The 12,025-nt window shown below is 35.4% G+C and overlaps 1 protein-coding gene across 3 annotated transcripts in view; it reads left to right on the top strand.

The window, feature by feature from the left end:
* The window catches only part of LOC121425128 (trichohyalin-like), a 32,472-nt gene that overhangs the window by 7,330 nt on the left and 13,117 nt on the right, over positions 1 to 12,025 (top strand). For 2 of the 3 annotated variants that reach the window (XM_041621118.1, XM_041621116.1), the window contains exons 2-11: positions 10 to 193; positions 836 to 910; positions 1,240 to 1,445; positions 2,620 to 2,704; positions 4,307 to 4,549; positions 5,474 to 5,548; positions 6,129 to 6,212; positions 6,586 to 6,746; positions 11,172 to 11,227; positions 11,701 to 11,849. In XM_041621118.1, coding sequence (XP_041477052.1) covers positions 38 to 193; positions 836 to 910; positions 1,240 to 1,445; positions 2,620 to 2,704; positions 4,307 to 4,549; positions 5,474 to 5,548; positions 6,129 to 6,212; positions 6,586 to 6,746; positions 11,172 to 11,227; positions 11,701 to 11,849 — 1,290 coding nt within the window. In that variant the 5' untranslated portion in view covers positions 10 to 37. The remainder of the gene's footprint in view (positions 1 to 9; positions 194 to 835; positions 911 to 1,239; positions 1,446 to 2,619; positions 2,705 to 4,306; positions 4,550 to 5,473; positions 5,549 to 6,128; positions 6,213 to 6,585; positions 6,747 to 11,171; positions 11,228 to 11,700; positions 11,850 to 12,025) is intronic. The other variant, XM_041621117.1, reaches the window with a different exon arrangement.

The raw sequence follows: 12,025 nt of genomic DNA, 5'->3' as shown, positions 1-12,025 counted from the left end.
TCCAAACAGGAAACTTGAGGTATTCCATTTCTTCAGAATGTCTTGTGTGGAGATTGCTTCTATCATTCCTACCTCCACATGGAGGTTGGATGCTCTAGAGGTCAGTCTAGCCGTCATCTTTGGGGTCATCATCGGGGTGATTTTAGCAATCATCATCTCAAGATGCTTTGTCAAAGAACTTGCCAAAGACAGGGTATGTAAAGAGTCTAGTAATCTTCTTTCAAACAGTATCTCATTTTTATCTGAATAGTATTCCTTTTCAAAATAGCATGGTCTTTAATACTTGTGTAATGTTGATAATGATAATAACTTATATAGCAGTTTTCATGAACTATTTATCATAAATTTCAAATGTTAATAGTTCAAGAGAGAGCAAGAGGTAAATTAAGTTGTGATGTTGATCTGTGAAATGTGTTTGGCATATCGGTGTAAAATGCACAATCAGTGTTATTATTTGAGTGGTTTGAGCACTACATGTAGGTCTGATATTTTTTTTTCATATTTATTGTTGTTTAATTGTATCAAAGTAAGTATTCAGATGTATTTCTATCTCCAGCAGACATTGAAAAGGTAGACAATTATACAATTAAAGAATGTTGTCTGCATTGCTTTAGTTTACTCTTAAAATGACAAAAGACTTTTAGAGTAATAGAATTTTTTTTATTAATTTGGCATTTAATTTTTCTTCATTAAGATTGAAAATGTCATTCTTGAATAACATGATATCAAATTATATTTTTTTAAAATCAAAATCAAGTATGTTGTTCATGAGATATGATAGAAAAACCAAGGAGTTTTTAAATATTGTATTTTTCTGTTTCAATGCTTTCTGTAGATTCACAAACACCAAGATGATTCTGTTGTAAAGAATGCAGCTTATGAAGTTGAAGTTGCAGGTTATGCTGATATGGTAAGTAAGATTATACCAAACTCAACGTAAGAAATTGCACAGTTAACTTATTCCTCATGCAGTTTTCACCCAATGCTCATGAGACTTGTATACATTTTTGTACTAGAGTATAGACATGCAAGATACATTAGTTTATAATATGTCGGATACAGCATCACAATGGTAATGTCATAAAATTACGATAAATCAGAACAAAATACTTGCACAGCTTTCACCCAGAGGATGCAAGACACTTATTTCAAGATTGTCAGTAAATATATTAGTGCCATTGAAAAGATTCCCCTTACTAGATGGGTATAATAGATTTTAATTCTATTCTCTTATTATAGACATATAGGAAAACTAAGTCATCAACAGTCAACGAGAAGTCATCACGCCAAATGCTGATCCAAGAGGATGATGAAAATGAAAAGTATGAGAAAAAGAATAGGGAAGATGAATTTGATGATGATGATGGAGACGAGGATGACAATGAAGGGGAGATGAAGGCGATATTAGCATCAGGCATCATTATTGCTCTAACAATGCCATCAAGGTAATAATTGGAAAAGATCATTGGTATCCATTATTTGCATGATTTAAGATAAGATCATGGTTCTTTTCAGTTGTTTCCCCTTACAACCCTTAGAAAGGAATGCCTTGAAATACCTCACTTTGATAAAGGTGAATTTAGACGTAAGATGGGGTCTCTTAATACAATGGCCCGTATTCGGGTTTAACTCAGACCCTGGTCTAACTCTGTGCTAAAATTACGGGGAGCCAAAATTCAACCAAAAAAAAATAAATCTGTTTATGTTATCTACTTCTTAAGTTTACTTTTTGGTTTCTTTTTGCTTTCCTTTTGCTTTCATAATGAGGAATATACTTCAAAATAATTGAGTTATCATTCCAAGCCAATTTTGAACAATTTGGGTGTCATATGAATTAATAAATTGGATGTGTAGTGTTAGGGATTTGTGCCCCAATTGGCTCTCCATAGTTAAATCTTAACTTTAAACCAGGGTTTAATTTAAACCAGAGTTCAGAATACGAGCCAATGAATGCTAAGAGAATATGTGTACGATTTATCAAAGTAAGCAACCAAGAGTCCTAGTGCTTTTAGTCCTCTACAGGGAGATTGCATTGAGATTTATTACCTAATACATTGACAAAAGATACTACCATATTGATTGGGTTTTGAATCTAGAACCCCCCCCCCCCCCCCCGAGTCATTTGAGAGTTGTTCTACCACCGAGTCATGTTGTGGCTTGCAGGGTTGATTTTAATGGTCAATAATAAAGAACAGTGCAGGGTAATGCTGAAAGTTTGTTCAAAGAAAATGGAAGCACCCTTGAGGAAATTCCAATATACCCAATTTATAATGGATAAGTAAATTGTCTTTTAAGGGTCCAATATGTTATTGTTTGCTGATCTTTGACAATGATTATGAATATATTGCTATATGTATGTGATATTCTTCATGAAAAAAATGAGTTTAAATTGTGATATGAGTTAACCTTGAGCTGTGAAATTAAATGAAATTGTCTGTGATGGTGTTAATATATGATTCCTTAGAACAAAATGTAGGCAGTGTGTTGTAGAACTTCAATATCACAAGTTACACTTTGTCTAATTGTAGAGTGTTATGTAATGTCTTTTGTATCATGCATACACATATACATGTACCACTGATAATTACCATAAAGTGTGTTTTATATTAATGATGACAGTGAGAGGACTCTAGTTGAGCTTAGTCTTCAAGACTTCCAAGCAACCAAGTCCATGGAGAAGGAATTGCTTGAGGAGAGAGAATCGGTAGGTCAATCATTCAAACACAGTTCTACCATGAATTGCTTGGAAATTAAATAAATCCATGGGTCTGTTGTGTTTTGTTTACATTAGTCATACGAATATGTAATAGGAGGCTGCATTCTACAAGCTTCGCTTTTTAGCAGCTTCCTCCGTTTCTGACCTGGTGGGTGCTTCATAAAGCTGTTCGTAAGTTAAGAGAGACTAAGAACGACTGGTGATCCTTTCTTGTGGTAAATGGTATATTGAATTGGCGATGGTTTAGCACGTAAGAAAGATTCACCAGTCGCTCTTAAAGGGGAATCCAGCCTTGGCCTTAAACAGTTGTGTTGGGAAGGAGAAAAATAAATTAAACAGAATGGTGAAAGTTTGAAAGAAATCGGCCAAGCAGTAAGAAAGTTATAGCTACTTTAAAACTGAAATCACTAATACTATGTAGATTCCAAATTGGCAACTGGATAATTAAATTATGACAAGGGGCAAGGACAACTTTCCCATAGGCCATGTACTTTATTATCAGGGATTCGTGGTTTTCTCCTAAGTACCCATTCCCCCGGGGCAGTAATCTAAATATAACCCAGGTAGTGTATTGTTTTATGTCCTCATGAAAGAAAAATATAATTTGAAATAAAACTTTTGGGAAAAATGACATTTTAGCCATAATATGTATTGGAGTCCATGGAAGAGTAGTCCTTGCCTTACATCACTATGACATCACATATGTGGCCAATTTGAAGTCTCCATGGGTAAAGTGATCACCAATATTTAAAACTTTAAAATTCATAACTTTCTTGTTGTTTGTCCAATATTGTTCAAACCTTCACCTATCAACTTGTCTGATTTTTCTTTTTCTTATAAAAACAAATTTTTATTTGGGTTGGATTCCCCTTTAACTTATGAACAGCTTTATGAAACGGCCCCCTGATACGTGCTTATCTTGATTATTATACATAAAAAGTTTCCTTGTTTTATTGATTGTAATTATTTCAAGATGTATGTAACAAAACTTATTGTTAAAGATGGTTGGAAATGTAAAATAAATGAAATGAAAGAAACGATCAGCCGTGTAATAAATGTACTTGAAATTGTAAACCATGTGTACAATTGCACATATGACATAATACATATCATCTTTGTGCGATGCCATTTTAATCTATATTACTGTATGCATGAAAATAGTTCATATGGTACACTAGCCTTCTGAATGTGGATGAATCAAGGGAAGTAATACAAAAGAAAAAGAGATTAACCCCTTTTTGTTATGACTTTTTTGATGTCTTTTAGAAAATAAATAAAGGAGTGTTCTTGTCTTTTTGAGATGCGACTTTATAAATTGCATCCCAGATAAAAGGAGATTGAAAATATATGGATGTTTTATCATGTTAGATGGCACACTGCTGTGAATGTTTGAGTAGACAAGTTTCCAATTTTATTCTGATTCCCAATTGTTTATTTTCAAACATACCAGGTGGGTGTTTCATAAAGCTGTTTGTAAGCGGTTTAAGAACAACTGGTGATCCCTTCTTGTGGTAAATGGTATATTCATTGGCGATGGTTTAGCGCGTCTTCCAGAGTTATGTCTTTGTTACATTTATCCCCCTCATCTAGGTGTTTGTCCATATTCTTGAAATCCTGCTTGGAAGGTTTGTGGCAGCGGAGAAGATGGATGAGAAGTATGCTGCAGACTTTATTGATAAGACCTCACAGGAACTACATGAGGCAAAAGACTCTCTTGAAGCAACTCAATTGATGGTGGAACAAGATTTGAAGAATAGGTCCAATCTGATCAAGGATCCTCTAGCCTTGGAAGAAGCACTGGAGAATTCAAGATCAGATTACATCAGGAAGAAGGTGAGTCAAAGGCATTTTGCCACTCTCCACCCAGGTGTTAAATGGGTACCCGGTAGGATACAAAAGCCTATGTAATATTCCTAGCGATTGAATTGGAAAATCCTGTTGAAATTAACAAGTGATCATAGGATGCTATCAAGATTTAATGGTCACTCTGCTTTAGGAAGATAAGAGTGTTAGATGATCCTCTAGTAAAATTCACATTGATAACGCTAACGAAGGAAACCTCAAGTTCGTATTATTTGTCATTCCTGTACATATTGTATGTACATTATTTTTTTATGATAAGAAAATGAATAAATTGAACTGAACTGAAATTGAACTGATTTAAGCAATTTTACAATGCTGCTTTAAAATGGTAGGATTTTTGTAATGAAAACATTTCATATATGTTAATGTAAAACAGTGTAACATTTAAAGAATATCCTGCTAGTCATCTTGCTTAACATGACAGCAACCAAGACATTGACCAGGGGCCCGTTGCATAAAACTTTTTACCTGAGAAAACTCAGGTTGTTTTTACCGCAGTTTTTGCCCTGTGTTAAAGTCAATGACAGAAATCAAACTAACCTTAGTTTTCAGATTTTACCAGAGTTTTCTCAGGTAAAAAGCTATATGCAACAGGCCCCTGGGGCCTGTTGCATATAACTTTTAGTCTGTTAACTAATGTCAGTTGATAACTGACATTTGATGTCAGTTGATAATGTCAGTTGATAACTAATGTCAGTTGATAACTTTAAGTCTGTTAACTAATGTCAGTTGGTACACATGCATGTATGCATTTCATATGAAATTTGGTGTGGCATATGAAGGAATATGAAATCAGTTATTTTCCTCTTCATAGAATTTTGTATGATGTTTTCGTTGTTGAAGTCTACCTTATTCTACATTATTACCTGTATTACCTTTTTATTTGTTTTTCAGGATGGCTTAGTTCAAGATGCTCAGATCAGAGTAAAAGATAAGCTAAGCAGAGAGGCAGGACTTTCATCTGACGAGGTAACTTGTTTTTTATTTGTGTGTAATATCTGGCCCCACTTCATCTCCTTGAACTCTTTATCCCTCCCACTCAAACTGAGTCCTCCCATTTAATTAAAAATCAACTGATCTCTTTTTATTTCTACGATTTTTTATATTCAATCTAGTGTTCCAATTAATCATTTGTTTTCTTAGACTCTTGTGTATCAATTCATTCACTTTATTATTTTTGTATTTATTTATTTATTTGTTTATTGATTAATTAATTAGTAATGTATTTGTTTGTTTATTTATTCATTAATTCATTTATTACTTGTTTGTTTAGTGTTCAATTGCTTGATTGAATACTGTCTTGGTTTATCATGTGCTTATTTATTACTCATTGTTATTATTATTATTTTTTTCATATTTGTGTATCAAGTTTTCCTATATTTGTTTGTGTATGTATTTATTTAATCATCAAGTCATTGGGGGAATGAAATTTTGCACCACATGATTAAAGGATTGAAATATGTGTTAATTTGTTGATACAGACATTTGTTATCCCACTGTCGTACCATTCATATTAATAATTTCTAATTTGCATTCTCTTTACATGCAGGTTGAGGCCATCATGAAGAAACTATTGGAAAACATGGCTGCTGCTGAGAGAATGATCGGTCAGGAACAAAATAGACAAGCTACGGTAAGAATATCATTTAATTTTATTATGCAACCTTTAACCTACAAACCTTTCTGAATTGGGAGGTAGGAATCTAAATTTTTACCATTCCAAGCTCTTCTTATTTACTATTCTATTTTGTTTTATAAGTTTACTGCACACATCTAAGGAACTGAATTTCATAATTTCCTGTTTTTGGAAGCAAAATTATATTCTTTTTATTGAAAGTTGTGATTTTTTCATTTTGAATGGAAATGATTATTACAATCAGCACATACAAATACACTTTGTGTCTTTTTATTTTTATCGCTGGATGTATATCCTTCTATACCCTTAAGATGACGTGATGTGTGCGATTTGCTGAAAATCTTCCCATTTTTTTCTCTCCAAACTTTAGATACTGAATGAGAGACTGTCTAAACGCCAAGCACTGTCTGAACAGTATTCACATGTTACAACCAGGGAGAACAAGGCCAACCAAGCGAGGGTTAGGAGTGTGAATGAAGTCGCCAACTATCTGGCCCAAGAAAGAGAACTCAACCAATCACAAGCCAAAAGGTAAAGGACCTGGGGAGCATTTCATGGGATAAATAGTGAATTTCACTGACTACTGTTACAAGCTACAGAAATCCTTGCGTCTCTTTGGCTGTGAGCAAATTATTGTGTGAAAATCACTGATAAATCTCTTCATGAAATGCTCCCCTGTGGAAGAAATGAGGTGTGAATAAGTGAAACTAAAAAACAATCAATTCATGGTCCCAAATACATGTTTCGGACTGGTTGAATATTAACTACTGTTTGATTTTTGAAGGTGTGTTTGGTTGCAACCATTTTTGCAAATAAGTCCTGGATATCTGTTTATTGACTGATGAATTTAAGTGATTAGATCTAATGATTGTTTAATTTTAGAGTCAATTTAATTAATGACCAATTCCAAAGGGAATAGATTGTATCTTGTGATTAGAGAATTGGTGATCGTTTGATTTAGGAATTAACTATTAATTGTGTAGGGAAGGAATTGTTTTGTGTGACGTACATATATTTGACCAAGTTTGGTTTTTGACATATGTTTGATAAATCAATAGCAACACTTAGTTTAAAGGAGAAGTTCACCCAGGGGGCCGTTTCATAAAGCTGTTCGTAAGATATGTGCGACTTTAAGAATGACTGGTCCCCCTTTCATGTGGTAAATGCAGCGTCGGAATTACACGGGGGCGACAGGCGATTTCGCCCCCATGACAGCCCAAATCTCCCCTAAAAATTCTCAAAACCCAATGGTTTGGGGCGACTATTTATTTTAGAATCGCCCCAATAAAATACCATCGACAATGCAAAAAATACTTCACACAATTACGTTCCCCGGCGGCGGAGCAAGCGCATCTTTTATATCGCCCTTGCCAGCTTCAAGTTGAACGGTCATTGCATGCAATATCCGAGTTTCGCAACACCGGAAGCTTCGCGATTGTAAATAAACTCGCAATGCAATATGGGATGCGGAGTACGCATAGTCTTTAGCACTGGCTTTTTAGAATTGTTGACGCACTTGCTGCATGGCTTATGCATATGTACGCGTGCACGATTAGACTGCACAGCTGGTAACGAGACCACATGCATCATACGGTAGGCGGTGTAAGCGATCAGCTGGTGATTGTGACAGCTCTGCTTATCAACATCGTCCAGTCGGAGTGCGAGATGGATAAGCAGCGAAGCCATATCGTACATGTATAAATTTAAATTTCTGGAAAGCTAATATCAAGGAACTTTTAATTTACGATAAGCACAGTTTCGAATTGCCAAGTGCGTCTCTTTTTCAATACCATGGTTTCTCCATACTTCACCATGTGCAATATCTAATACACACGTTTCCCATTCGGGATATCACAATTCTGTGATATCGTAATTTTAATTGCTCAGGAAATAAATCCCTGTTCACAGCACATACGATGTGCTAGTCTTTTATCCTCACGGTCGCTGTCTTTGCTTGTCAAAACGGAGCCTTAATAATCCAAAATCACTTCGCTTATAGTTGTGAATTATAACTTTTTAATTTCTTTCTTTAAAAGGGGTAAATATCAGACAATAAATCATCAAACAAGGCTCAATCTAAAAAAAAATAGGAGGACGCCGTGCGCTTGAGTGTGGTACTTGCATGCTGTTGGCTAGCCAGTTAGAGCTCATGTTCTCTGCCAGAGCTCTGGTGAGAATTCTATCAGTAATGGCCTATTAAAAGTGATGGTGATTTTCTGTTTCAGATAGAGTTTAGATTTCATGTTAATTTTTGAAAACTGTCAAAACACTTTATGATTTCTTCATTGTGATTAATATTTAAGTTATTAACGAATACATTTTCACTGAATTTAGACTCTCCCAGAATGAAAGGCATTTTTTGTGGAGATCTGCGTTTTCAAAATAACTTGCGAAAAACTTAAGGTACATGAACGTACAATATTATGTACATAGCCTGTGGTTATGTGTCGGAATTTGAATAGACTGAGTAAGATATTGATTTCATTTCTTTAACATAATTTATATGCAATCCAAGTGCACTTAATAGTCACAATCACACACAAACACTCACCCACACCTGTGATTCTAACCTTGAAAAATCTGAATTCTTTCTTTCTCCATCTCTCCCCCTCTCCTTTATGTTTGTTTTATTCATTAATTTTATTTAGAATTTTTTTTTTTTGGGGGGGGCGGGGGGTTCATTGTTCATGGTTCATTAAAGATGAAAAATAAATAAGCCCATGTGTGTGTGGTTGTAAAGGGGATGTGGAGTTAGGATGTCGAAACACACTTAAACATTTAAATCTGATTTCTTAAATGTTTGAATAAGCCATTTGGGGCCTCGATTGGCTAAAATCTGAAGTGTATGAAGTTGAAGGCGACTGGTGGGATCACTGTTGATTATTGTAAGGCCTGTAGGGCATTCCCCCACCACCGGGAGATAAAAAAAATGTTCTGAGCTGTTAGGCGTCACAGTGAGTCTCGTAATGTCAAAAGGTAATTGCTGATATGCGATAAAAAAAAGTAGCCCCATGAATTTGAAAATAGCCCCAAGATTTTCAGTGGTAGCCCCAATGTAAAAAAAAAGTAGCCCCTAAAAAAAAAAATTAATTCCTACCCTGGGTAAATGGTGTACACCAAATGTTCATTGTTGATGATTTAGCACATTAAACCAGTTTTTAAAGTGACTCTTAACTTATGAACAGCTTTATGTATTGGCCACCTGGTTTAAGTTGGTATAAGGAAAAAAAATTGGTGAAGACTTTGCAGAAATCCATCAAAGATTAAACAGAGTTTAATATGGATTATTATAGTTTGGTTTTTTATATCACATGCAATAAGCTACCCCCTTAGCCGTTTTATAGGTTCAATAAAATGTGATTTTCTCCCACAAATTGAAATTACTTGTGTCTTCAGTCATCTTGAACTATTAAAAATTTTGAATTTATGGAATTTAAATTACATGACATATGCAGGCCTCGAAATAATCGACGGCCATCGACGGCCATGGCCGTCGATGCCCCCATTACTGGCCGTCATGCCCTTCTTCTTTTTACTAAAAGTTACGGCCACTAAAAATGTGCCCTTTTTTATATGGCCGTGGTGCCCTTTTTCTCATAAATGTGCCCTTTTTCTGATATATAATGTGCCCCTTTTGAAAGTCTGCACCTTTTTTTCTGAGCGAGGAAGACTTTTCTCCGATCTCAAAAAGTATTCAATACCTTAGCTGTACCAGCGACGTCCAGTGCATGTATGCAGTCTAGTCCGAAGCCGCGACGAATGATGAGCTAGCTATACACAGCTGGCCGGCCGGCCGGCCGCTAGCGCGCTTTACATATGCTATGTAAGCTGCAGCATAAGAATGGACGAGCGCAAGCTCGGTATGTGTACTACACAAATGTCGCGCGCGCTGTACTGTCCTGGCGAGCGCGCGCGATGCGTAAGTACAGTACTTTGAATGGGAGTGTTTCATAAAGCTGTTCGTCAATTACGAACAACTTACGAAAGACCGGTGATACTTTCTTGGGTGCTAATCAGATTCACATTTAATTACATGTAGCTCAAGAAGGTATCACCAGTCGTGCGTAAAGTCAGTCGTAACTTACGAACAGCTTTATGAAACACCCCCCTCCCTCCGATATATCCGTACAAGTACATGTTTAGAATTGAGTGAGTAGCATGTAGCTGGTGCAATTTTACATGAGGTAATTTGGATAAAGAATTAGATGAAATTAATTTACTTCTACCAGAGGTACTTCTACTTGATTTGTTAATATGTACATGTTACATGTTGGATGTCAAATTCAAGACTCAAAGCAATGCAATGATGTGTTATCCTGTCCTGAAGTGATTCTGAAGAATAATGAAACTTTCTTTTAAAACCTTATACAGTGAGTGTTGTCAGACTATTAAAGTTCATTTTTTCTTAAGTAAATAATGTGGTTTGGTAATGAATCTGATGTATAACATCGACTATGGAAAGCCCCCCCCACGCCGCGAAACTGTAACACCTACAAATGATTTATTACATGCCCCTTAAAAAGTGGCCTTGGTGCCCCTTTGTATGGCCTTGGTGCCCTCTGCTGCCTGGCCTCAGTGAAAAGTGCCCCTCAAAAAAGTGGCCTTGCCCCCCCAAAATCCTATTTCGAGGCCTGCATATGGGACGGCTAATGGCATATGACGTCACAAATTCATGTCTTTAACAATTTGCCAGTCTCTTATTCTCTTATGGATTTCCCAAATCTTCAATATTTTTCTGTATTTCCTGGATTTATGAAAATACCTTTATTGTCAGCATTGCATTTCCATTTTGGGTGTGCTGTATATTTCACTGCTGGCTTCAATGGAGGAATTAGCTTTGACTGCGCTCAGTCAAGCTCAGTCAAGAATCCATCTGTTTTCATACTATTATTTGTTCATATCCATCATTTATTAGTGAACTTTATTTTCACCCATTATATATCTTTTTGTTCACAGCCTGATGAAACAATATCAAGCTGATTTAGAACAGATACAGGAAAATCACAAAGCTGGTGAGTGGTTTACAACCTCCCCCATCCACAAGTGTTAAATAACCTTCAAATTTTGAAGGTTTTTTTAATTTAGATACTCAAAAATATATAAGTTTAGTGTTAGAATGGAGAGGAGAGCTGAAAGCATAGGCTTGAATTTCACATTCCCTTTATAATGAAGGATATCAAATCATTTACAGGAATTTTTGAGTAAATTATCAGACTGTGATTAATTGTATCATGAAATTTGTATTTGAAATAAAATAACCTATCACTTCATTTATATTTATCATGGTAATAAGTTTCCCCCTTTATATAATTACAGTAATATATGTTTGTTTTTCACATTAAAAAGAAGGGGATATTAAATTTGTGACATAAAAAATAATAAAAATGAAACTTTACATAAACTGTCAAACATAGGTATCCAAAGTCAATTACTAAACAAAATTAGAGATGTTGATAATTTGTATGCTCCTTTACTTTCTCTGTAGCTGTATTGAAACAGAGTCAAGAGCTTGCTGATAAGCTGCAGCAGCACCGAGAGAGGAAGTTAAGAGCTCTAGAGAAGAAACAAGAAGAGAAGAGAGAGAAACTAGCAGCTAAGGCTCCACAAGTTGTAAATCCAACAGACTTTGTTGAGGTATGTTAAAGCTAATGACAAGCAAGCAATATTTTGAGAGAAAGGCTTCAGAATCATAATTTTTACAAAACCACCAGAGACTCAGATCTATAAGTTCTATTTGAGTCTTCTTAAGCTGAGTGCTGTAAAACGATGGAATCGAGAGTGGAACTCGGTACACTAAAATCATTGACATG

The sequence above is a fragment of the Lytechinus variegatus genome, chromosome 12, assembly GCF_018143015.1.
Source record: "Lytechinus variegatus isolate NC3 chromosome 12, Lvar_3.0, whole genome shotgun sequence".
NCBI classification, from domain to species: domain Eukaryota; kingdom Metazoa; phylum Echinodermata; class Echinoidea; order Temnopleuroida; family Toxopneustidae; genus Lytechinus; species Lytechinus variegatus.
Note: the sequence above shows the minus strand (reverse complement) of the source record. Positions and strands in the feature narration are given on the sequence as shown.